At 40.8% G+C, this 26,711-nt stretch overlaps 2 protein-coding genes across 3 annotated transcripts in view; both read right to left on the bottom strand.

Annotated features, from left to right (window-relative positions):
• Nucleotides 1-26,711, bottom strand: part of LOC134224951 (alpha-catulin) — a 506,545-nt gene that overhangs the window by 62,218 nt on the left and 417,616 nt on the right. The window contains exons 6-10 of the mRNA XM_062704626.1: nt 16,048-16,194; nt 15,646-15,975; nt 15,150-15,581; nt 14,790-15,077; nt 14,517-14,683 (exon numbers count right to left, since the gene is read on the bottom strand). Coding sequence (XP_062560610.1) covers nt 14,517-14,683; nt 14,790-15,077; nt 15,150-15,581; nt 15,646-15,975; nt 16,048-16,194 — 1,364 coding nt within the window. The remainder of the gene's footprint in view (nt 1-14,516; nt 14,684-14,789; nt 15,078-15,149; nt 15,582-15,645; nt 15,976-16,047; nt 16,195-26,711) is intronic.
• On the bottom strand, nt 327-3,079 carry LOC134224952 (uncharacterized). 2 transcript variants are annotated; one of them, XM_062704628.1, is made up of 3 exons: nt 2,759-3,079; nt 2,076-2,627; nt 327-2,015 (listed from the first exon to the last, which is right to left on the bottom strand). In XM_062704628.1, the coding sequence occupies exons 2-3, from the start codon at nt 2,625-2,627 to the stop codon at nt 861-863; spliced, it is 1,707 nt and encodes a 568-aa protein (XP_062560612.1). In that variant the 5' UTR covers nt 2,759-3,079; the 3' UTR covers nt 327-860. The 2 variants fall into 2 exon arrangements, with proteins under 2 accessions (XP_062560612.1, XP_062560611.1); XM_062704627.1 differs by having other exon boundaries at nt 327-2,627.

Here is a 26,711-nt window from a genome sequence, read left to right on the forward strand (position 1 = left end):
TATTTTATTTTATTGAAAATTTCTCATCAATCTAGAATAGTGTTCGAAAATTTACAATGAAACTGAACCATTACTGATACACAATGCTGATTCGCATACTGCAAATTTAAAAAGTGAACATTTCTATCTCGACATCCTCTGTTACTCGATGTGTTTATTATTTGTATTTTCCAAGCATATACCTATTTCATTTCAGGTGTACTATATAGCCTAGGGGAGGAAGGGGTAACCCCGTCACCTTAAGCATTGCGATCAAATAACATACGTAAAACAAACATGGTAAATAATGAAGTTTTTCAATCAGTGCGGGTAAGTCCGTCAGCCAATGGGGTAAGACCGGCATACATTTTTATTAAAATAGTTTTGAGAATTTCTGCAAACGAAAATTAATGTTGAACGTGTAGATATTTTTGATCTCTTGTGATGATTTATCAATCATCTAAATTGGCCATTTCATATGGGTTCATCCATATACCACAGGGACATATTTTAGAGTGTCCCAGAATCATACATACCTCTATGCCATAATGTTGTTTGATTTTTTTCTGTACTATTTTTCTGATTCTTGAGCACCGCTTATCATGTCCACGCAGTAAATGGGCAGACCCTCAGGTACAAAACATGTGCTACAAGTCCAATATGGCCAGAAATCAGGGAAATTAAACTTTTGATGTGGGTTTGATTTGATATTTTTGTGAGAAAAATACAAGCATTGTTTATGTTTTCCTTTGGAGATTTTTATTCTTTTAATAAGCGACTGTAAGTTCAATTATTTAAAAAAAAAAGTTCAATTCGTTTTACGAATTTACGTGATGGGTTTGCTGACTCTAAGCTCAGATCCCACTGACAATGAAAAAAAATTATTCAGTACAGAAAATGCAAATCAAATCAGAATTATCATAGCACTGCGTATGGATCCAGTTTTTGCATGAGACACAAATTATCCAACCTTCTCCGTTTGAAGAATCTGAGAAGCAGTTTCCGCATCGGTCACACAATGAATCATCCAAATCGTTGGTAAGCTTCTGCCGCTTTTGTCGCTTTTGTGGTCCTTTTGAAGATGCCCTCTTACCTTTTTTGATGGATGAGATGTCCTTTGTAGCCTTAGCATCGATCAAGCTCTGACGATAATCATCAGACGTAATATCCTGAGCCTTCTCTGCTCGTCGTTTTCTTTTTGTGGCACGCGCTGTTGTCATTTTTGGTAGAGGCAACACTTCCTCCGGTGTAACCGTGAAAGACGACTCACCAGATTTCACACTTTCATTCATGCTACCGGTGACCGCTCCAGCTGGCATCGGTGTATCTGCATCCTTTTCCTGAGGAGCCGAGTCCATTCCAGTATTTTCCAATTCTTGGTCCGTGACCAACGATGGTGCAAATGAGCTTTCGTCAAAAACGGTTCGGTCACACGGCCATAATCCACATTTTTTGAAACCGTTAACTGCAGTTGACATCGTGGCAGCTTTTTCAAAAGCAGATCTCATTAGCTGCATGATATTGTATTGACCGATAACGTGCCCTGGGTTGGATCTTAGGTATGCTTCGGCGGCAGTGGAATAATATGCTTTAAACGGCGCCATAAACGCGACATCTAACGGTTGGAGTTTGTTGCTGCAATGCGGTGGAAGCGAAAGTATGGTCACGTTATGCTTTCGAGCCTTCTCGGTTACTGCTAGGTTTTTGGTGTGTGATGAATGGCCATCCACCAAAAGCAGTATTGGATCAGATTCTAGAGCATGAGCATGTTCAAGAAAGTGATCAAAAAATGTATCGAACATCTCAGCGGTCATGTATCCTGAAGGATTACATGCGAATTTTGTTCCCGATGGTGCTCCGTGTTTGAGACTATCATGCATTCGAGTACGCGGGAAGATTACGAATGGCGGAAGATAATGGCCACTCGCTGACATACTCATGACGACGGTAGTGGTCTCTCCTCGTTCCGCTGACGAAATAATTCCAACCTGCTTCTTACCCTTGAGTGCAGCTATCTTCTTCTTATTAGGAGGCACCTGAAAACATGAACATAAAGCATTGATGTATGCTTCGATCAAGCAAAAAACTCTACATACCGTGGAAATCGCTGTTTCGTCGACATTATAGATGCGTTCCGGACGAAAGTTCTTTTTTCGAAGGGCAGCTTCATACATGTCGAAGAAGGCATTAACTGAAACTTTGTTAAATCCCCTGGCTCTAGCAGCCGACGTGGGCTCCGGCTTGCGGAATGAAAGTTTCGGATTGCGCTTCAAAAATCCGGCCATCCATTCGCACCCAGCCATTTTCTTCTTTTTGTTGAACGGATGGGGAATCTTATTTTTTTCAGCCAGCTCGAAAGCCAGCTCACGGACATCGTTCTTTGTAATGCCGTAAAAACGACTTTCCAAGTCAAGCAGGTGCTGCAAAAGTTCTGCTTCCTGTTGCGGAGTGAAAACCGTTTCTCGTGACCCCAATTTCGACTTAACCACCTTTCCCGTGACATGGTCTGCCAATGTAGTTCTCGGAATTCCAAACGTCTTAGCAGCACGATTAACGGAAATCCCGCGATCCACTGCATCCTTTGCTTGGATCAGCTGCTGATCGGTCCAATTTCCGCGGTTGGTCTTCCGTCTGTAGCTGCGTGGCATCTAATAAAAATGGTTAGGTAGTTTCAGGAACATCCGCTGATCCAAAGAGCATGACGATATTACCCGCATCAATGTGTGACGGGCTTACCCAAAAGGCACACCATAAATCTTGGATAATTGATTAAACTTACCTTTCAATGAATCACAGCACTAAAACACAGTGTAAATGAAAGAACGCGATAGATGGAATTGAATTTTTGAACTTAATTATTTCTCAAAACGTTAAAATCTACCATCGAAAAATTACATCCGGTTTTACTGCGACGACGCTTGCGTTTGTTTTGTTTATTTTCTTCGCGTTTGACAGTTCATAGTGGGTATGATGTGTCTCGAAATGGTAAAAATGATAAGTACTTATAATTGGTATAGTCAAAAACATACTAAAACATTGTTTTCTAGTAAAACCGTTGGGGTGACGGGCTTACCCACCCTGACGGGGTTACCCACATTTCCCCTACATTGTATATTGTTTGTGTTAATATTCATTTTACCAATAAGGAGTGCAAGTTCGTGTTTTGTGTTAGACGCAGTACGGTCGTGCAGTTATTAAAATATCTGATTCTGCTGAGTGGGCGAGTAAATTGGATAGTGAAATAATCAGTTCAGTGCAGATTTGTTGATATTTTTTATTAGACGTAGAACGATTGAAGATCGCGTCCAGACGTGTCTTTTCAGTAAGCAGAACGATCGGCCGGTCATCGAAAGTTTGTTCTGCTTTGTGCGGTAAGCAGAACGATCGGCCGTTATCGAAATTTTGTTCTGCGTCGTGCATGTGAGTGAATTAATTAGAAAGTGAAAGTTTAAATCGCGTCCAGACATGTTTTCTTAAGTAAGCAGAACGATCGGCCGGTCATCAAAGTTTTATTTAACTTTGTGCGGTAAGCAGAACGATCAGCCGATCACCGAAATTTTGTTCTGCTTTGTGCGGCCTTTCATAATTTTTTTTTTTGTTTTGTTTTCATCGATCAAACTACACGCTATACACGGCATACCGTTTACCAAAACGAACCCTGCCACACTCCCTACCCCATATATCCAACATCCCAGTGATTTCTCGTGGAAGTGCAGATGACTCGTCGGCTTCTATCAAAGCGAGTATCACGTCAACAATTTCCTACCTATTCCCTAATTGACCTGCATTCGGACACGGCCGGCGCTGGTATTGCTTATTTTTGGGTCACCAGTTCTTACACATTGAAGATGACGTTAGTCCCAAACTTCATCTGTTGGTTCTCTGTGTAATTACAGCTGACCTGGCAATAACGGAGTAGCAACCGTGGGCGGTCAATCATGCACATGCTCATGCTCATGCTCATGAAGCACGCTAGATTGTAACCTTCAATTACTAAATATCGAATATCGTTATTTTACTAAATATCGAACGTTTATCTGTTTGACAGAGATTATTGGTTTTCTACATGTCATTGAATTTCCAATACCATTGTTCATTTAAGATGAAAATACACACTTTTGAAGCGAAATCTCTTTCTTGAAATAATGTTGGTTGTTGGTTATCTTGGGCCATGTATAATATTGGGGGAATTGTTTGGGGACGAATCTTGTCCGTCATTCCTATTCTTTGTACCCAGATTTCATACATCAGCTAATATGAACTAAGCATAACTGTATACTTAACTAATACATGTTGGCTCCTTTTCTATTCAATACTGATGAACTAAACCTAAAGTTAGATTCAAACTCAGTAGATTTCCAATTGGTGATTGGAATTGCTAGAATGGAATATAAAACATCAATGGTAACTGGTAAACTTGTTTTATAATTCGTAAGTCCTGGTGGCAGTAAAAATCGAAGAACTCTTTCCACTTCTTTCATTTCAGCTGGGATATGCGGTAGGTAAAATTGCTTGAAATTATTCGATTTTGGCAGCATTTTTACATTTTCACGTTTCTAAAACCAAACGGTTCATATACTGTCATGGAACTCCACTATGGGATCGTAGTGTGCCGCGCGCGAATGAAGACGTTCGAAATTTTCTGCGCCCGTGTTTTTTTTTCTCCGCTCATCCGTGATTTCGGAACATTCGGCTGTCTCAGAATCCTACATTTTTCATTTATTTGTGTTTTGCAAATATTTTGTCGTTTCTGATTGCGATTATTCCGGTGTTCAAGTGTCGTGCGTTTTGACGATGATTATAAGAAATGTATGTGCTGCTAGTGTGAAGTGAATACTACTATAAGTTTCTTGGATCTTGGTGGTCGGACAATAAAATTACTGATTTTGGAAAGGAATCAAATTTGGTGAGATCAACCCAATCATGTTTTTTTTGCAGTTGTTTTTTCAAAGCCTTTCGGGGTCCCGAACAGCCCTAACTCCAAGAGCAAAAATTCAGAAATGTATAGTTTTCCATACTAATTCGCATTCAGATAATGGGTGCGGCTGGCTGGGCCAATTCCGCATGGTCGGGATCCCAGAATCTTGATTTTACTTGATTAGATGAATTTAATGTTTTTTTTTTCAGTTGCGCCCTGCTCTAATGTAGGTCCATCGTAAATTAATTGTACTGAGTAGTCATTGACTCATACAAGTAACATTTCATTTTTTTCTCCTGTAAGAGAAGATCCATTAAAAACCTAACGCAAAAATTGGCTATTTTCAACCCCCCTACCCCTCTATATCACATTCGTGTGAACTATCCGCAAGGTTTGTATGGGTCGTCATTAAATATATTATCTAAATAATGACAAGATTAACAAGATAAGTTATTTTGGTTAGATCAAGTTTTATTATGCGAAATCTAGATCAATAAACTGAAATAGTTATCATTTAAAAATTTTATACACGCATTGCTATCAAATAATTGTCTAACTGTAAACAAAAATATATAATTTTGCGTGCAATTTGATATCTTGTATTAGGTATAATATAAAATGATTAATGAAAACCTAACATCTAATTAAAAAAACACACACAAAAACACATAAATAAAGAAATTTAAAAAAAGAGATTTCTTTAACATTGCAATTTGCCTTTCATAAATCCGTACAAATTAGCATTTATTGGGCGTGATGGAGTTTGATAAAAAAAACTGAATTGTTTAAATGTCTTTTTTTCATTACTACACGCGCAAATACAATAGAATCGACTCATATTATGAGGAAATGCTCCTTCGCGAATATGATTAGTCATGAAACTTAGACACTACATGTTTCATATATCATTTTTTCTGTTCAACATTTCTTTCTTTATAATTTTCAAACGTAGTGTAAGTAGTATTCTAAGTATGACATCTATCATATACTCATTTCTGTACTACAACTGTAACTTAATGAGAGAAAGAGAGATATGATCATTGAAACGTTGAGAAGCCCTCAACGCTGGGAGGATTAGTAGTTCCAGATTCAGTATCCGCCAGAATGGCTAACTTATATCGAAACTATTTTCTGCTTCACTGTTGTTTTAAATCAGTATTTTCTACATGTCTTTGTTAAGCATATCTTAGTGAAATGTAGTGTTCGGCTGTATGTTACAAAAAAAGTTCGCGAAAGAAGAAAAATCCTTGCTCTGAGATTTTTAAGAGACTGCTATTTAAATCTGTTCACTTGTTGTCCACTGGTTTTCAAAAATTAAGATAGGTAAATTGAACAGTGGGCTTAACACAAAATTTGCCTTAAATATTCCATTACTATTATTCAATTCCATGCTATTACAAGCAAATTTTATTATCTTATTTGCAGTAGTTTTAGGCTAATGCTGTTGAATTATTGTGTGTATCAAATTGTATCGTTAGAATGACACTAACATGTCTAAAGTGATAATTCGGAAAAATACCTAAAGCTGGCTAAACGTTTGAAGCCATTGACAGCCAAGAGATTTTTAACGTGCTTAAGTTTCATTAGGTGCTATTGTTTCTATTATGCTTATTCTTGAGTTTTGTGAGTGTGGGATCGAACGAGTTTTTAGAGCGCAGAACAATTTCGAGATCCGTGTTATTTTGTTATACTCTGTGTCGTTGAAAATATATTAATTAGTGCGTGTCCAAATGTGTTTAAGAGAGCAGAACGACGTGGAATTATAGGAAAGTAATAGTAAACTGTGCGTCTGATCGTGTTTTCTCTAGTCGCAGAACGATCGCGCGATCATCGAAATGTTTTGTTCTGCGTTGTGCGGTTGACCTAATTAGATGACGTGTGCGTGTCCCATCGTATTTCATTTATCACGCAGAACGATCGCGCGATCATTGGAAAATTCTGTTCTGCTTAGTGCGGTTGGTAAATCAATTAGTTAGCGCACGTTCGTACGATTGTGTTTTTGTTTAACCTCGATCAAATTACACGCTACACTCGGCATACCGTTTACCAAAACGAACCCTGCTACACTCCCTCCCCACATATCCAAAATCCCAGTGATTTCTCGTGGAAGTGCAGATGACTCGTCGGCTTCCATCAAAGCGATTATTACGTCAACATTTTCCTTCATAATCCCTAATTGACCTGCATTCGGACACGGTCGGCGCTGGTATTGCTTAATTTTGGGTCACCAGTTCTTACACATTGAGGATGATGTTGGTCCCAAACACCATCTGTTGGTTCTCTGTGTAATTACAGCTGACCTGGCAATAACGGAGTAGCATCCGTGGGCGGTCAATCATGCTCATGCTCATGCTCTGTCATGGAACTCCACTATGCTAAACTCATTGATTTTCCCTAACGCACGCGACTGTCATTGTCGCTGCGACTCTGTCGCTGGCTCACTGCATCTTAACCCAATGGACGCTGTATGGTTTCTATAACTACATACAAATGTTACTTGCTCATCCATAACTGGAGAGAAGTGAGACGTCTCTCTTCTCATTCCTAATTTGTCACTATTCAAATGACCTATTCGGTCAAGTGTCCTACTCGGCCGAATGACAATTTGGTTAAACAACCTTTTCGGCCAAATGACCCTTTCGGCCTAATGGCCCTTTCGGCCTAGTGACCCTTTCGGCCAAATGAGCCTTTCGGCCAAACGACCCTTTCGGCCAAACGACTCTTTCGGCAAAACGACTCTTTCGGCTAAATGACCCTTTCGGCCTAATGGCCCTTTCGGCCTAGTGACCCTTTCGGCCAAACGACCCTTTCGGCCAAACGACCCTTTCGGCCAAATGACCTATTCGGCCAAACAACTTTCGGCCTAGTGGAATTCAGCCAAATGGCTTTCGGGCGACTGGGTTTCGGCCAAACGACCCTTCCCCGTATATTTCGATTATTCGCCGAACATTGACTGGTGTGTGGAAAATCTTTAATCCTCTGGAGTTTATATTCTTACTTTTATTCAGGTAAGATTCGAATTGTTTTTTGAACGTAAAATGTTGCATTTTGTTTTCCGTTATGCCTTCGTACACTTAAGTGGTGCATTCTCATGCGCTTAAACTTGGGGTGGCATTGCGCATCTTGACTCGAAACGAGCAAACCATGAAAACTGTCATACGAAAGAACTAGAGATGGGCAAAACAGCTCATTGCAGTGAGCGGATCTGATCCGTTCGGCTCATTGAAAAGAGTCAGCTCCTTGGATGAGCTCTCCAGTTCTTTAATGCTACATATATTAAAACATAATTGTTAATACATATTATTATTTTAATTATTGTTCAAAAATTTTAAAAATTTATGTCATTCATTAATTTATTCATTCATTCATCATGCCTCTATTTACATCACTTTGAAAATTTTAAAATGTTAAGCTACAGTGATTTGAATAATTTGAATAATTCAGTCCCTAGTCTCTGATATGTAGGGGGAAAGACGGCTTTGGCAGGTTTTGTTCTATTATTGGCAGGGGGGTTTTTGTCGACCAAATTTTATGAAATCTGGCCACAATATTCTTTGATATGCAAAGAATGTTTAGGCCAAATTTGAACCTAGTCAGTCATAAAAACCCCCTGCCAATAATAGAAAAAAAACCTGCCAAAGCCGTCATTCCCCCTATATGAACCATATCACGTGTCATAAGTTTTCTCTCCATACTGGGTGCAGTAAATCAATGCCTTGTTACAAGCGAGCTCATTCATCTATATTGGTTCCCGAAATGCCCTTCATAGGTCACTGCAACTCATATGTGACCGGATTAAGTCACAATCAAGTTGCTGCAACCATTTTTGTCTGACTTGTGCTGCTCGGGACGGAATAATTTCCTAGCAATAGTATTTTTTGCTATTTTAATACAACAACCGACATCACGTACTTTTGTCACAGGTACCCCCAGAGACCAGCAAAGGTACCCCCAGGGGTACATGTACCCCAGGTTGAGAACCACTGGTATAGAGTACTTTATGGTGCAGAACATCAATCCGGTTGGATTTTATAGAAGTCAAAACCATTACTTGAATAAATTTTGGAACTGTGGGGTAAACGTACGCAGAACGGTTGGGGCAAGAGTACGCATGTGAATCTTCAAGTTTTGATGTCAAACCCGTATCTCAGGCCGAAATAAGACTTCCTCCAAAGCGTGAAGATCCACAACCAGAGCTTCGAATATTCGATTATTTTTTATGAAGCCCATCGGCCTTCTTTGTCACTTCACTTCTGAACATATTTATATCCGGCTCTGCACCGTCAATTGTCGGAATGAATTTGGGTCAGTGAGTATTTATTTGAATATCACAAATTATCGTAAAACTGAGCACATGTTTGATGATTTAAATAAATACACGCATAGATCTAATCCCTACGTTCAATTGAGGGGTATTTTCAGCGCCAAATGTCAATATAATCAAGGTTAATTTTGTTTTTTTTTCGCGCGCAGTTACCATACTCAGTTGTAATCAATTGAATGAATTTATGAAGAAGTAAACTGAGTAAGTCATTCTATGTTTTGAAGAATCAAAACACGAATGTCAAAAGTCAGTGTGAATGTGCTTCATGAAAAAGAATATTTTATGATCTGTCCACAACTGAGAAAAAGGGACAGAAATCGGAAATTATCACAAGTTTTAGTGATAAGTTGAGGTAATTTGGTTTTAGAAAGGACTTAGCGAACAAAACAATGAAGCGAAATAATGAAATTTTATTAGGACTTGATGTACACCTAAACATAGTACGAAAACACAATTTCATCTAAATGATAATTTCATTTAATCAAAAGAAACATCCTCAAATTACGCAACGCTTAGCTGGGAGGGGTTGCGAGATGTATGACGATTCATATATTTTTTAGAGGATTAATACAAAAAGTGTAAGAGGGGTGATGAAATAGGCAAATTTTACGTTACGTGATTGGTGGACTTTCTTTAAGGAAAATTCCTTTGTTTACGCCACGCGAAACCTGATATATTTTTACCTCTGTAGTTTTTTGTATATAACGAAAAACAATGGTGGGGTAAGAGTGCGTTTTTAACTTGTCTTGCAATAAGGGTTCTACTAAAACGAATCTCAATAATTTCAATATTCTTTCTCTTGGGTAACATATAGGAAGAGTGTATGAATCATCGACATTGATTTGATGTGCAGAAGCTTGCTTCATAAGGGCCACATGATCGAATGAAAACTAAGTGCGTACTCTTGCCCCACTGTACTCTATGGGAGGTATTTTGGACCACCAGTTTGACGGCTCATATTTTGGACCACTTAGTGCAAATTCCTCTTGGTGGTCCAAAATAAGAGCCCCCGTAAGGGTGATCCAAAATACATCCTTTACCCTATATGGAGAGATAACATGTCTGATTGCAATCAAATGAGTGAAATTGGACTCAGTCACTGAAAATTATCGAGCAGCGATTGAACTTGGGCGAATTTCTATTCTACTTCGAACAGCAGAGAGTGAATCAAGAACGGGCTGATTCCGCTATTCTATCGAGTATAGGGAGAAATGAACATGCTTGAATTCGGATGCACTCAAATTCATCATCTTTCGAGAGCGCGTGTGTTGATTCACATACGACAGCAACAGACGAGTGTGTGTCAAGTGGTGAGAGAATAAAACGTTTTTGCCTATTCTCTCGGGAATCAACCATCACTGGTGAGAAGTGAGACGTCTCTCTTCTCATTCCTAATTTATCACTTTTCATATGACCTATTCGGTGAAATGTCCTATTCGGCCGAATGACCCTTTGGTTAAACAACTGTTTCGGCCAAATGACCCTTTCGGAATAATGACCCTTTCGGCCAAACGACCCTTTCGGCCAAACGACTCTTTCGGCCAATCGACTCTTTCGGCCAAACGACTCATTCGGCTAAATGACCCTTTCGGCCAAACGACCCTTTCGGCCAAACGACTCTTTCGGCCAAACGACTCATTCGGCTAAATGACCCTTCCGGCCAAACGACCCTTTCGGCCAAACGACTCTTTTGGCCAAATGACTCTTTCGGCTAAATGACCCTTTCGGCCAAACGACCCTTTCGGCCTAGTGGTATTCGGCCAAATGGCTTTCGGGCGAATGGGTTTCGGCCAAACGACCCTTCCCCGTATATTTCGATTATTCGCCGAACATTGACTGGTGTGTGGAGTATCTTTAATCCTCTGGAGTTTATATTCTTACTTGTGCTTAGGTAAGATTCGAATTGTTTTTTGAACGTAAAATGTTCATTTTGTTTTCCGTTATTCCTTCTTACACTTAAGTGGTGCATTCTCATGCGCTTAAACTTGGGGTGGCATTGCGCATCTTGACTCGAAACGAGCAAACCATGAAAACTGTCATACGAAAGAACTATCGAAAGGAGATTCGAAATGAGGCCCCTGGTTTGAGGCCTAAGCGAAGGTGAAGAAATCGGCCTTTAATAAGAAAGAGGCGTCAAAAAATACTTCACAAGGGCCCTACGAATCCACGCCACGGCTTCGACAAATTTATACTGATGTGATTCATATCTTATTACATTTACACTCTTTTCACATATTGAGTCGGATCACTTTTGTAAAACATAGGATAGGATAGTTAAAGATATTTTTCGTTTTCTGTTAGATTTTTCTAACAAAACACAAAAGAAAAATAAATACGTAGGGTTTCTTACCCCATTCCCGGCCTAACATGCGTACGACTGCATTATTCAATTGATATTTATGACAGGAAGCAACTTTTCCTGAATTTTGTGGGCTGTATAATACTGCATTGGGGTTCACTTCTGCTTAAAAAAATAGCTATTCGTGCTAAATATCGTTCAAAAAAGCTTTTATTTGATTTAAATTAACGAGGTGCAGCACTCATTTCAGTCATAGCGATTTCCATTCGGCATATCATAAAACCAGTTCCCGGCCTAAGCAAAATTTCACTCAATCTCTCAACATTTCTCTCTCATTCTCTCTCGGGACGGTAGAAAATGCGACGTAAACAAAAATATGCACGTTCCACGACAACAAGATGCCAGATGGTATCATTCATAATCATTTTTATTTGGTTGAGAAGATATATTTACTCATCAAAATCTTTTCTAAATACTTAAAAACAATATTTTTTTCACCTTTTGAAATCGAGAAAATTATAAATAACATGATAGCGTCAACGTATTAAACAGTTTTCCTATCAACGATGAAGGATCATTTTCATTCTCCTGGCCTTTTGGCAGCACGGTGCGGCTAGAAGTTTTTGGGCCGAGGTGATTTTTTGTTCGGTTTGAGAATACATTTTTAAATGTATTCTAATTATATTTATATAAGTTCTAGTGATACGTTCTAGTGATTAGATTGAAGTGCGTGTGTGAAGCATCATGGTGTGGTGATTAAAAGCTTGAAGCAATGATTGTAACGAGCACTAGGACGATTTTCAGGTAGGTGTTTATTTGATGATACCGTTTTGTAAAAGTGGAAGAATCACTCCGGCTCAGTGGTGTGGCATCGGAGAGCGAGGTTTTGAAATCTACATTTTATTTTCTACAATTGGATCAATTAGGAGTAAAACAAGTGATCGAAAGATATTGAATATTGTGAAAAATAAATGGGAGACTTTTTAAAAATTATCAATCATAAACCTGCGGCTTCCAAACAGTATAAATCATTAGTTTTCTGTGTAGTGAGCCGGGAACCGGGTCCATAGGCCCAAGTAGTGATTCACCCTATTTGTCGACATTATATAGTAAGCGTTAACAGAAAAAAATGTATAATATAAAGATTTGAAAACAGCTTTATGATTTAGTTCAGCGGCGCAGCCAAAATTTTTGATAATATAAAGTATGGCTTAAGTTTAAATTTGTTTTGAAATTGCGCGGATTTCCGTTAAATTTCGTTAGAAGCTTGTTTTTTCTAGCGAAATTTTTGTAATTTTAGGAAACGAAATCAGATTGAGCCATGCTCAAATTCCGCGAAAATCCGCGGAATTTCGTTTCGAACCCCCTGAAACGATTTTTTTCGAAATACCGCATATGCTTACCCTCGTGGGACTAATCTACAATGTACTATGCGTCTCCACATACGGTCCACACCATAATGCTGCTGATACGCCGACGCGAATATAAGCTGCCAGCAAGAAGGCGTTTTGCCTCATAAGTTTTCCGGCAACGAATGATCACCACTTTTTTAAATGTAAATATTCTCAATATGATTGAGATTTTTACAATTTTAGGATGGCAAATGGCATCAGCTATATTGTTTAACTGTTGCATGAGGTAAAAATACCCATGAAAATCGTAACAGCTTAAACAGCTTAACAGCGTAGCAGCTTAAACAGCTTGTATTGTATATGTCTTTGCTTACCTATGGCATATTACCCCTCTTTTCTCTAAACGTAACAATATGTAGGGGAACAGACGGCTTTGGCAGGTTTTGTTCTATTATTGTCAGGGGGGTTTTTCGACCGATTTTTTTGAAATTTGGCCACAATATTCTTTGATATGCAAAGAATGTTTAGGCCAAATTTGAGCATAATCAGTCATAAAAAAACCCCTGACAATAATAGAACAAAACCTGCCAAAGCCGTCATTCCCCCTATTTTTATTTTGTTTGTAATTTTTATTGAACTATTAGATTTCCTTCGAGTAGCGCGGCTTTCTTTCTTCTCATTCCATAGTTGAGTATGAACAAAGGCAGAAAACTTTCTATTTGCTGAAAACATGCTGCTGAAACAAAAAGCTTTCCCATTACCCTTGACCTAACACAAAAGTTTTTAAATTTTTACTTCGCTTCTCAACATGCCTTCAACAACTTGTGCAGATACAGAAAAAAAAAACTTTCCACTCTTAAGAGTGGATCAATTTCCTGCTTAACCAGAAGATCCTGGAGCAAGTGCCTTCGCTGCCATTACTCCAGTAACGGATTATTAAACGTTTAACGGGCTGTAACTTACACTTCGGTGCACGCCTCGCCATGGAAGCTCATCGCAACGCGTGTCGAGCGATAAAAATGCAATCTAATGTTTATCCTTCTCGCAGTTTGAGAAGGGTGTAAAAACTGCTCTTGAAAAGGCACCACTAGCCACAGGAAGCCCCGGGAAAGCTGAATCAACAATGCTTGACTTGGTTGCTTTCTGTGTCTAGAAACGATAACTTTTTTGGTATTTCATGTTATTGTATTTTACTACAGCTGGATGCATTTTGAACGAATAAATTCATAAAATAGTATTACAAAGAACAATATCGGCTTAATTTTAAATTGAGGCAGCGTAACTCAGAGCGATTGAAAGGCAGTGGCTCTATTATTATGACATCTGTGTTGCATGGATTTTAAACAAACAATGTTCAATCAATAATGTTGGATTTCTATGCCTTGCATCTAGAAGGAGGAAACCAACCTTACTTACTGCATTGTTGCATCCAAAATCGACATGGTAGCTATCTCCGTAAAATGGAGATAAACGAATTTATGCTTATATTAAGTCTAAAGTTATGCCTCTGTTGTCAAACTGATTAAGTTTATTTCCAAGCGCAAGAAAGGTCCCACTGCACCATAGGGTCGGTTGTCCCATCGTTTTGGAGCATAAAAATAAATTAAAAGTTTCTCCCCGAATGGCGTTGACTTTCTAACCTACCTCTTGACGATGTCGTTGTTCTCCTCGGACGCCCCGTTCCACTTGTCCGTCTCGGCGTCCATCTCGTTGGTGACCATCTTCATCTCCAGTCCGGTTTTGGCAATCTTTTCCTGCTCCTCCGAGTCGAGGCGCGTTGGCTTCAGGGGTTTCGATGTGGTTCCATGTTTCTGGTGGTGGCAAAAGGGAATATAATAAGTAGTTGATACACATTCATATTTTAATGGAAATGAAAGGAACATTGATTGATTAAAATGAGAAAAATGAGATGTTTACCCCAGGTCTCGGAAGACTTAGATACTCGGTGGTTTTGTCGGCTTTGGTCGTTGTCTGCGCCAAGTCGATCACCTCCTTGGTGATGGTGGTCACGTCCGTCGACAGCCACTGCCACATGTCAACGAACACCTCGAGGTTATCTTTGGCGTGTTTGCTCTCCGGGTGCGACGTCAGAGCCCGGGCTGCGGTGATCACCTGCGGTCCGTAGATCCTCACGTTGATCTCCGTAAACTTGGCTTGCACCTGAAGCGTTTCCGTCAGCGCTATCTGTCGCAGCAGTTTGCAAACCTGTAACAAACCGAAAAGATAGTTTGTGCTCTAGCTCTGATTAGAACAATTTCATCTCGTGTAACAACCCACCTCCAGAATGTGATCGATATGCTCGTGAAACCGATCGGCGCACTCCTGTAGCCGGTCGATCTCCTGATTTAAGGCAATGTTCCTGAGCGAGTTGGCAATGTCGATGCCAGCCTTGATGATATGCGACAGCTCGGCCGACTGGTCCTGCGCCGTCAGGGTGAGCTGCGTCGTGAGGTCCTGGGCCGCCGTTAGGACGCTCTCGATGGCACCTTCGATGTCGTAGGATGCGTTCGGGTACTGTTCCATGCTGACGGCGATTCGCATCAGCTGGTTCAGTTCCAGCTTGGCACGGTCGCACAGCAGCAGAATGTTCTCCCGGTAGTCGTGACTCGTGTACGCCGAATCGGTAAAGTCCTGAGTCTTTTCACAAACCTTGTCGAGTGCGGCCAGTAGCTGCTCCCGGGTGTCGGAGGAAAATATTGAGATCCCTAGCTGTTGGGTCAGAAAGAAAGCGTAATCAAGTAATTCATTAACAAGCGCAACATGTGGAACATACTTCAGCTTTATTGTCATATTTGGGAAACTCGCGTTCCCTAGTACTATACTCTCTGGAATGGCCAATGGAATTTCTGTCGCGATCGCGCTCGCTGTTCCGCCTCGTCAGCTCCCGCCGGTACTCGATGCCGGTTTCCTTGTCGCGGACGGCGGTCGGCGAGACGCAATCTTTGGCACCGAGTGGCGGCGGCCCAACGGCGGCCGTCATGGAAGAACTGGTTTTGCTGCCGGAACTGCGCCGCTCGTAGTCCGGACGGGACATCTCGATGAGCCGGGAAAAGTGCCGCAAGCAGGTGAAGGCCGTCGCCCGTTCCGAGTCCCATTCGGGGACCTGTTTGATGGAAGAGATAGAGTATCAGAAAAGGGTACTCTTGAACGGAGAGTGGATTCCAGAACTACTCACCTGTCGCAGCACGTTTCGTTCGCTTGCCGTCTCCAGAATGCCATCTTTCACCACGTAGTGAATCAAATCCATCGCTCTTCGCATCTGGCAGAAAACGGTGTCACGGTTTTCCTTGGAGTGAGGACACTCGGGATGCCTTATACACGTCTATAAGTAAAAAGAGAGAAAAGTTTCGTAAAAGCAGAAGGCAAAAGTTTTTTTTATTGTGTGGGCAAATTGTGAATTGCAAAAATGGGCGGATTTATTCATCATATAGGGGAAACCGCCAAATGTTGAACGGCTAATTGTGTCGCCTATTGTTGAACTCCCATAAGAAATGCACGTGCGTTCAACAATAGGCGATGAAATTAACCGTTCAACATTTGGCGAATTATACCCTATATAATAGTCCTGTTTGTCTGTCCGGTGACTAGCCAACCAGACGCAGCACGCGGGGAAATTCTCACAAAAAAAATGAAATATTTGACACTTTAATTCTTTTTTACTATCAGCTGCAGAAAACAAAACCAGTGACAACCTTAGACAACCAGACACAGCATTTGATGAAAAAAATCACAGACAACAGACGTTGAAAATTTTGATTTTTTTTAATGCAGAAAAATTCTAAACACTACTGCGTCCACAAATAAACTAGTTTTAGATATTTGTTGTTGGTTCAAAATACAGTTTTTATTAGACGTTCTTATTGGACATCGCTCAGGATGGAGATCTTTCAAGTCGGCCCACAGTGTGCAAATTCGAGCCAAAAAACGGACGCAATTCAACCACGGTGTGTACATTAGAGTGATTCAAATTTTGACTTTTTCGCTCCCCTGTGCTTAAACGATTGTTTTTGTTATTTTTATAGTCCTCTCAAATTTTAAGCTGATTTGGATGTAATTTGATTGTGCACGTGCCATTTGAAGGTTATATGAAAATTACTATGAGAATTGCCACTTATGTATAGGATCATTTCGTGAAGCAGCCCGGAATCTATTTGAATATATTTAACGTTTCGCTATCATAGAATAGGTCCTAAGCTGAAAGTCAGTTGTTGTTGCGAAGCAATCTGACTTTTGCGAGCAAAATTATAAAGAAAACAAAAATGCTCATTATTGATATTGATGTTATTCTTTTACGTGTTAAATTGAATTTCCACAATTCAGTATTTCCCTAATAACTTTTGTTGCCAGTATCAAATCGTTTAGCAACAACGACGACATTTTCCCTTGTTAAATTTCCTATATTGCTAACGTATTTATACATTTTTAGAGCTTAATGGGCAATGATGGGGAACGGTTTTTCACAAAAGTTGCTGTTTTCATAGTAATTTTCATACAAGCTTCAAATTGCTTGTGCTCAGTCAAATTACATCCAAATTAGGTAAAAATTTAGGAATTACTAAAATAATTTTCATAGTTATTAATTGATTTGCTCTATCTGATTTTAAAATTTATTTTAACTATAGGGGATATTTGGCAAAATCAAACACTATTCAATCCCCTAGGAAAAGTCACATTTCTTTGTCCAGATAATTTGCCGATTTTCACAAAATTTTCTCGAGCTTTCAATTTGTGTGTTCTAATAAATTGAAAAAAAAAGGATCAACGTATAAGGGATATTGGACAAAATGAGACATTGAAGGGACCCTGCAAAAAAGGAATAGCCTTTTGATATGCCTACACTAGTCTTCAAGGATCTTAGTACATTTTCCTAAAATAAAAATTGATTTGATGTTATACTTTTGAAAATATTTTAAAATTATAGGGGGCATCAGACAAAAACAGACACTAAACAGATTCCAAGTGAATTGTCCGAGGATAACACTATTTCATCGTCCTGAATTCCATAACTGACAGTAACTCATTTGATGATCTCCTCGAATCTTAAATGTGTATCATCTGAAGCATTTTATAGGGGGTATTAGACAAAATGAGACACTTATCCGTGTTCAAAAATATATGGGAGGCCTATTATGATATTTCCATAACACAAGTCAAAGTTTTCCCTGTCTTTTCGATTGATGTGAACATATGCATTAGCAAAATCGTCTATTTGTAGGGGAAATTGGACAAAATAGGACACTTCCAGTATTCTAACGGCAAAGGGGTCGGCACCATCAGATTCTTTGGATTTTTGTGATTTTTTAAGGTAATCTCCAGATATGCACACACCGTGGTTGAATTGCGTCCGTTTTTTGGCTCGAATTTGCACACTGTGCGGCCCTTTGCACCACCGGAGATGTACAGGACCCATAAGTAAGTAAAAGTAATTAATATGCAAAATGAATTGTTTACGGTTCTTTGCCTATGTATATTAGAGTGGGGCGAGGTTGTATGGAAAAACACAAACTTCATGCAATCAAGAGAGATCAAGGTTTTTCTGGATCGTTTTTGGACCCCAATCAGCTGTGAAAATATGAGTTCGTTAGGTTGCGTCCTCGCTTTCCGCATCGCGTTTGAAAATTATATTTGGATTAATATGGGAAAACGTACTTTTTAACATGTTTGACTTTGGCGGCCTCAATTTATCGTCATTCATGTCACTCAATACGGTAGTATATAGGGAAAATGTTCGGCGCTTCATCTCATAGTTCCCATTTCCATCCCATCAAAAACAAAACAATGAAAGGGAATTCGATTTGTTTTTTATTTTGACGTAAACTACGTCTAAGGGGAAGCCTCAGATACAGGGTGCAAAATGAAAATTTCCAAACTGGGGACCGTCACGAAATCATGTAAGATTTCAAACCGTAATAGCGTCTTTATCTTTCGATGGATTTTCGACATTTGCTTATCAATCGATTCGGAAACTCTCCAGCAATTTGCCAATTCTGGTGATACTATTGATTATCAACGTTAAACTATTGATAATGTTATTTCTTTCCAAACCGGGTGAAAAATTCAATCCCGTTCATAAATCCCCAACACGGACATCAGATTGCAGTAATGTACGGGCCTTTTGATTCACTGCTTCGTTTTCCCTGTGTATAAAAAGCCCCGTGTTTCGCGTGCGCGCGTCATTTTCATTCTGCATGTCCCGGAGAACGGACGATTTCGTTCGCACGGGAGGGCTCGTTGATTGAGATTTATGAGTCATGATGCGGATGAAATTTTTCGTCAGGTGGTGGTGGCGGTCGTGGCAACAGCACTACATCTTTTCATCCGTGCTACCAACAGCATCGTTGAATCTGGCAATCAACGTCGTGCTGTTGATGAGGCACATAAGTGGAAATCAATCGGTTCTTTTCAGGACCACTATTATGTTTGGGAGGAAGGTTAAATTGAAATAATTTTTTGACGTCAACTACGTCTAAGGGGAAGACTCAGATACAGGGTGTAAAACGGAAATTTCCAAATTCGAGACCGTCGCGAAATTGGGATAGATTTCAAACACTAATAGCGTCTTTATCTTTCGATGGATTTTTAATCACTTACTCTGCAGAAGTCGAATGATGGATTGAATCTTATGAATTTTTGCGTTACTGCTGCCGATTTATTGCAACAATCTCATGAATTTACTCTCAGTCAAACCAAATTCCTCCAATGAAAAATTGAATGCCCTGAAAAGGACAGATTTCAGATCATGCGGATTTCTAATCACCAACACAACAGCAACCATTCGATAGTCAGAATATCACAAGAGTATTTCACTCAAATGCAGATGCTGGCTCTATGGTTCTACCGCTACACTGCAACAGATTGCCATCGTTGGATTCTCTGTCGCAACGATCCTGTTACGAGCGCTACCTACGCCATCGGTGGGAACGAAGAGCGTGCGTCAGAAGGAGAAGCTGCAAAAATGTATTTGCATGGATGGAAATTAAACCTGAAACAAGTAGCAGTCTATCTACTAAAATAATAATCTTGAGGGAAAATTTCACTGGTTTTGATGTTATTCATGCGAATAAATTTTTGTAGCGTCCCTGACGTACGGTCGTGATTCCGCCACCGACGGAAACTATCAGCCATCAGCGATTAATATGAACTTTAATCAAAATTCGTTTCGCTTCAAATTATGTCTTAAGAGCTGCTTTCACTGATGACACTTCAGACGCAACCGTTGCAGAAATAAACACCACCATATCCGCCATCGTAGAGACACGCAAGAAAATTACATCCGAGTGCTGTTGATGCTGACGACGACGACCGCGCGACCCACACCATCGCCGGGAATAAAATTTCCGGTAGGAGCTCCGCCGATGCCGAAGGTGGTACCATGGTCTGGTCTTCGCGACATCTCGAACGAAATGGCTCGCGCGCGCGGAAGAGCTGCTTTCTTGTAATCAATACAGTTGGACCTGTAGCCACGCCCCTTTGGTGAGTGTTTGACAGTTACACAATATTTGCAGTCATACCGGACAACAAAGAGGAGGGACTAATGAGCCATCTTTATTGGTTATAAGAAAACTGCTCTACCCCGCGCGCTTGGCGCAATCAGCCTCATTCCAGTTCAAGACAGCAGCACGTACGGACGTGTTTTTGGTTCGCACAATTTTGACGTAAACTACGTCTAAGGGGAAAACTCAGATACAGGGTGTAAAACCGAAATTTCCAAATTCGAAACCGTCACGAAATTAGGATAGATTTCAAATGCTAATAGCGTCTTTATCTTTCGCTGGATTTTCGAGATTCGCTTATCAATAGATTCGGAAACTCTCCAACAATTTGCCAATTCTATTGATACTATTGATTATTAACGTTTAAACTATTGAAAATGTAATTTATTTCCAAACCGGGTGAAAAATTTAATTCCGTTCATAAATCCTCAACACAGACATCAGATTACAGTAACGTAAGAGCCTTTTGATCCACTGCTTCGTTTTCCCTGTGTATAAAAAGCCCCATGTATTGCGTGCGCGCGTCATTTTCATTCTGGATGTAACGGAGAACGGACCAGCGCGGTTCTAGCGATAACGCCTGTGGTTTGATCTGTTGTGGTAAAAACTTATAGACGATTCAAATCAAGCCCAACTCAGCAGCTAAAACTCATGGATGAATTGAATCATCGTATTCTTTCTGTATGTATGTAGAATCACGAGCGCGCGTCAAACGGAGAAACTGCAAAAATGTATTCGCATGGATGACTATCTACTGAAATTATATATCTTTCTCTGAATCGGGATCTCGTGATTCTACTACCGACGGAAAAAAATCTGCCATCACCAAGCAATTAAGTTTTACTTTGATCAAAATTCATCTCGCCTCAAATTGTGACTTAAGAGCTACTTTCATTGATGGTAGCCAATCGTTAGTAGAAATTACGGCTTTGGCAGGTTTTGTTCTATTATTGTCAGGGGTTTTCTATAACTAATGATGCTCAAATTTGGCCTAAACATTCTTTGCATATCAAAGAATATTGTGGCCAAATTTCATAAAATTAGTAAACAAAAAACCCCGCCGACAATAATAGAACAAAACTTGCCAAAGCCGTCATTCCCCCTACTTCATACAAGAAAATTTAAACTGAGCGCTGCTAATGTTAATAACGACGACCGCGCGACCCATACCATCGCCGGGAATAAAATTTCCGGTAGGAGCTCCGCCGATGCCGAAGGTGGTATCACGGTCTGCACTCCGCGACATCTCGAACGAAATGGCTCGCGCGCGCGGGAGAGCTGCTTTCTTTTAATCAATAAAGTTGAATCTGTAGCCACGCCTCTTTGGTGAGTGTTTGACGGTTACACAATATTTTCAGCCATACCGGACAACAAAGAGGCGGGACTAATGAGCCATCTTTATTGATGATAAGAAAACTGCTCTCCCCCGCGCGCGTGGCATTTCATTAAAAATGTCGTGGGCGGCGGTCCCAGCATCGGCGGAGTTGCTGAACGAATCAATCGGTTCTTCTCAGGGCCACCATCCTATGCAAAGGAAGAGGTGAGGCGAATATTGTTCAAAGAGCAAATTAACCACTTGGCGACGCCATAATGTTGCCGTCCGTAGCAGAATCACGAGTGCGCCCCGGGAGGAGATGCTACAAATATGAATTCGTATGGATGGCATCAGTGGCAGCCAGGTGAAATTTTCTCAAGATCTTATTTGATTTTGTTGCAGCTTGTGATTGGGAAGGCGGATTATTAACAATCAATCGAAAGATGGAGATGGAGACAGTTCAATCGAAATGATGCCGTCAGTAGCGAAATCACGAGTGCGCTTTGACGCGTGGTCTTTGCAAAAACATGTGTGCGTCTTCAGTGATTTGACGGTAGTTATCCTCATTTCTAAAGTTTTAATGGTTAAATACAGTAAAAAGTGCAATTAAACCTGATAAATTGAAATTTAGAAATACCCAAGTTTAGTTAAGCTTATTTAGAATATTTTTCGAAAAATTCGAAAAAGAACAATGAATTGAATTTAAACAAACAAAACTAAACTACTCATATTATACAAAACTCGAGAATTCAATAAATTTGTTTTAATTACATAAATATATTAGTTTCTTTTAAAATGTAAATTTCATAAGAAATCCAAAGAGTAATTTTGTAATACTCATGGATAATGGCACTAGATTCTTCATTTCACCAAACTGTTTCACGTAGTTTACGTCGGGCGGTTATGATTTTTATGATTTTTTTCAGCGGTGAGCTAGACTGGCCCAGGATACAAAAAGTCGTCCGATTCTACGGGGCACCCCTCTGATTTTGCCTTTGGGTAAGAAAATCATTCTCTGAAAATTTCAGCCTGATCGGTTATTGCATAAGCTGGCGCAATTGATTTGAAGTTAATATGGGGGTTTCAGCCGAAATATATGGGGAAATACTCCTCTGTTACTATTTCATACAGGAAATTGGATGGAAAAGCCCGATTGAGCCCAGATTTGCAGGAAATGAAGTTAACATCCCAATGAACAATTGAACATAAAATTCTAATATGATTAAATAAACTTTAAATTAGATTTTAGCTGATTTATTTTGAGTTTGGTTGAGCACTTTAAAATTCATTAATTGCCTTGAACACAAGCGCATGTAATCGAAGGTAGCTGCGATATGTGTTGTGGCGCGCGTGCAGTTACTTATGTTTCAGGGCGCGCGAAATCACGCATCGCAGGCACCTTTGATTGCATGCGTATGTTTTCATGGCAATTAATTAAATTTAAAGTGCTCAACAAAACTCCAAATAAATCAGCTAAAAACTAATTTAAAGTTTATTTAATCATAGTCAAGGAATGTAAAATAACAACATTGCCAATGACAACGACATTATCCTCTCTTGTAAATGTTGGGACAAACTCAACTCGCAATAAGCGTTTGTCCCAAACTGCAACAGAATAGGACAATTATCGCCTGCCACGCATTTTGAGAAGTAGTCGGTTTCCGATGATGTTTTTGGTTAAATTAGTATCAGTTATCATAGATTAGACATAAACTTAACCATCTGTTGACATGATGTGCTTTTTACTATTTAAATAAACAAGTTATCGCAGTTTGAAAAGTTCACAACAATTGCCTCTCCATGTTTGTTGCAAATAAAATGGAACGCAACAATGTCTTTATCCTTTGCAGATGGGGACAAAGAGTTATCGCCATTCTCTTTTGTCGCTTGTTTTTTGCATTTTTCAGCGACAATTACATTCCTTGATCATAGTAGAATTTTATGTTGAATTGTTCATTGGGATGTTAACTTCATTTCCTGCAAATCTGGGCTCAATCGGGCTTTTTCCATCCAATTTCCTGTACGAAATAGTAACAGAGGTGTATTTTCCTATATATTTCTGCAGAAACCCCCATATTAACTTCAAATCAATTGCGCCAGCTTATGCAATAACCGATCAGGCTGACATTTTCAGAGAATGATTGTCTTACTTAAAGGCAAAATCCTGGCGGGTGCCTTATAGAATCCAACGACTTTTTTTTCTCCCAATACTAGGCTGGGCCACTCTAGTGAGCATGCATGTTAGCATAAAGAATCAACAAGATTGGTGCTCTATTTCTCTGTTTTGCGATGAGATGAATATATGGTCAGTGAGATGGAACACGGAACAGTTTATCTAGTCTGAAAGATGCTGAAATACTTTGCCAAAGAGTAACGTATCTGAAATGTATACACCCAGCGGTGATGATGCCTTTCTCGTGCATCACAAAATATGGGGAAGGGCCGAATACCGTTCAGTTGAATGCCATTTGATCGAAGGCCACTAGGCCGAAAATTATTTGGCCGAAAGGGTTATATAGTCCAATAGGTCATTTGGACGTCTCACTTCTCACTGTGAAAAGTGAATATTTCGAAGAGAGAGAAGTGAGACGTCTCATCACTCACTTCTCAATTCTCCCTTGTTTTTTTACAGAGAGCAGTGAAAATGGCGAAGTGAGTAGATACGTCTCACTTCTCATTTCTCACTTATCTCTGTGAAAAGTGAGAAATGCGAAGTGAGAAGTGAGACGCCTTACTCTCACTTCTTACTTCTCACTTTTTTCCAGTGAGCAGTGAGAAAGCAGGGACTATGTTCAAGGCCTTGACGATCCCTCTCCAGGCCATCTGCGAGTTGTGGTGCCTGCCTAGGATGTGGTGGGGTTTGACAGTGGGCCCTGTTACACCTCTATAAAAAGCTGCATGTATCCGCAAGTAGGCTCCGCTAAAGCGACCGTGTGCCGCTCAAAGCGCATAAGCCCAAGTCCTGGTGTCAGGTGGGACGCTAAACAGCCCTGACACGACGGTCCTCCGACGAGACAGGAGGTTTGCGCAGGCCCAATAAGCCGCCTTCAAAAACAACCATTACGAAAGACATAGAAGATAATACGACTTGATATAATCGGCAACGACCTAGGTGACGAATAAAGGATCACGATTGGAAGTTTGGAACATGGAACTACAAGTCGCTAGGTTTCGCAGGTTGCGACAGGATTATCTGCGTTGAATTACATCCCCGCAACTTCGACGTCGTGGTGCTGCAGGAGATTTGCTGGACAGGACAGAAAGTGTAAAAAAGCGAACATCGAGCGGCTGCCTTCTACCAAAGCTGTGGCACCACCAACGAGCTGGGAACCGGTTTCATAGTGCTGGGTAAGATGCGCCATCGTTTGATTCAATCAATTCAACCAATCAACGCAAGGATGTGCAAGCTGAGGATTAAAGGCCGTTTCTTCAACTATAGCATCATCAACGTACACTGCCCACACGAAGGGAGACCCGACGACGAGAAAGAAGCATTCTATGCACAGCAGACATACGGTGGATGCCCACTGCGGGACGTCAAAATCGTCATCGGTGACATGAACGCACAGGTAGGAAGGGAGGAAATGTATAGACCGGTCATCGGACCGGATAGTCTGCACAGCGTATCGAATGACAACGGCCAACGATGCATAAACTTCGCAGCCTCCCGCGGAATGGTAGTCCGAAGCACCTTCTTTCCCCGCAAAAATATCCACAAGGCCACATGGAGATCACCTAACCAAGAAACGGAAAACCAAATCGACCACGTTCTAATCGACGGTAAATTCTTCTCCGACATCACGAACAACCGCACTTACCGCAGTGCGAATATTGAATCCGACCACTACCTCGTTGCAGTATGCCTGCGCTCAAAACTCTCGACGGTGTACAATACGCGTCAAAGTCGGACGCCGCGGCTTAACATTGGGCGGCTACAAGACGCTAGACTATCCCAAGAATACGCGCAGCAGCTGGAAGTCGCACTCCCAACCGAAGAGCAGCTAGGCGCAGCGTCTCTTGAAGATGGCTGGAAAGATATTCGATCCGCCATTGGTAGCACCGCAACCGCTGCACTTGGCACGGTGCCCCCGGATCAGAGAAACGACTGGTATGACGGCGAATGTGAGCAATTAGTGGAAGAGAAAAATGCAGCATGGGCGAGATTGCTGCAACACCGCAAGAGGGCGAACGAGGCACGATATAAACAGGCGCGGAACAGACAAAACTCGATTTTCCGGAGGAAAAAGCGCCAGCAGGAAGATCGAGACCGTGAAGAGACGGAGCAACTGTACCGCGCTAATAACACACGAAAGTTCTATGAGAAGTTAAACCGTTCACGTAAGGGCCACGTGCCACAGCCTGATATGTGTAAGGACATAAACGGGAACCTTCTTACGAACGAGCGTGAGGTGATCCAAAGGTGGCGGCAGCACTACGAAGAACACCTGAATGGCGATGTGGCAGACGAAGATAGCGGTATGGTGATGGACCTGGGAGAACACGCGCAGGACATAATCTTACCGGCTCCGAATCTCCAGGAAATCCAGGAGGAGATTGGCCGGCTGAAGAACAACAAAGCCCCTGGGGTTGACCAACTACCAGGAGAGCTATTTAAACACGGTGGTGAGGCACTGGCTAGAGCGCTGCACTGGGTCATTACCAAGATCTGGGAGGAGGAAGTTTTGCCACAGAAGTGGATGGAAGGTGTTGTATGTCCCATTTACAAAAAGGGCGATAAGCTGGATTGTAGCAACTACCGCGCAATCACATTGCTGAACGCCGCCTACAAGGTACTCTCCCAAATTTTATGCCGTCGACTAGCACCAACTGCAAGGGAGTTCGTGGGGCAGTACCAGGCGGGTTTTATGGGCGAACGCTCCACCACGGACCAGGTGTTCGCCATTCGCCAAGTACTGCAGAAATGCCGCGAATACAACGTGCCCACACATCATCTATTCATCGACTTTAGAGCCGCATATGATACAATCGATCGGGACCAGCTATGGCAGCCAATGCACGAACACGGTTTTC

Source organism: Armigeres subalbatus, chromosome 3 (genome assembly GCF_024139115.2).
Source record: "Armigeres subalbatus isolate Guangzhou_Male chromosome 3, GZ_Asu_2, whole genome shotgun sequence".
Classification (NCBI taxonomy): domain Eukaryota; kingdom Metazoa; phylum Arthropoda; class Insecta; order Diptera; family Culicidae; genus Armigeres; species Armigeres subalbatus.

Bases quoted from the DNA above. Each gene is read 5' to 3' on its own strand.
- LOC134224952 (XM_062704627.1), bottom strand. From the start codon at position 2,627: ATGCCACGCAGCTACAGACGGAAGACCAACCGCGGAAATTGGACCGAT.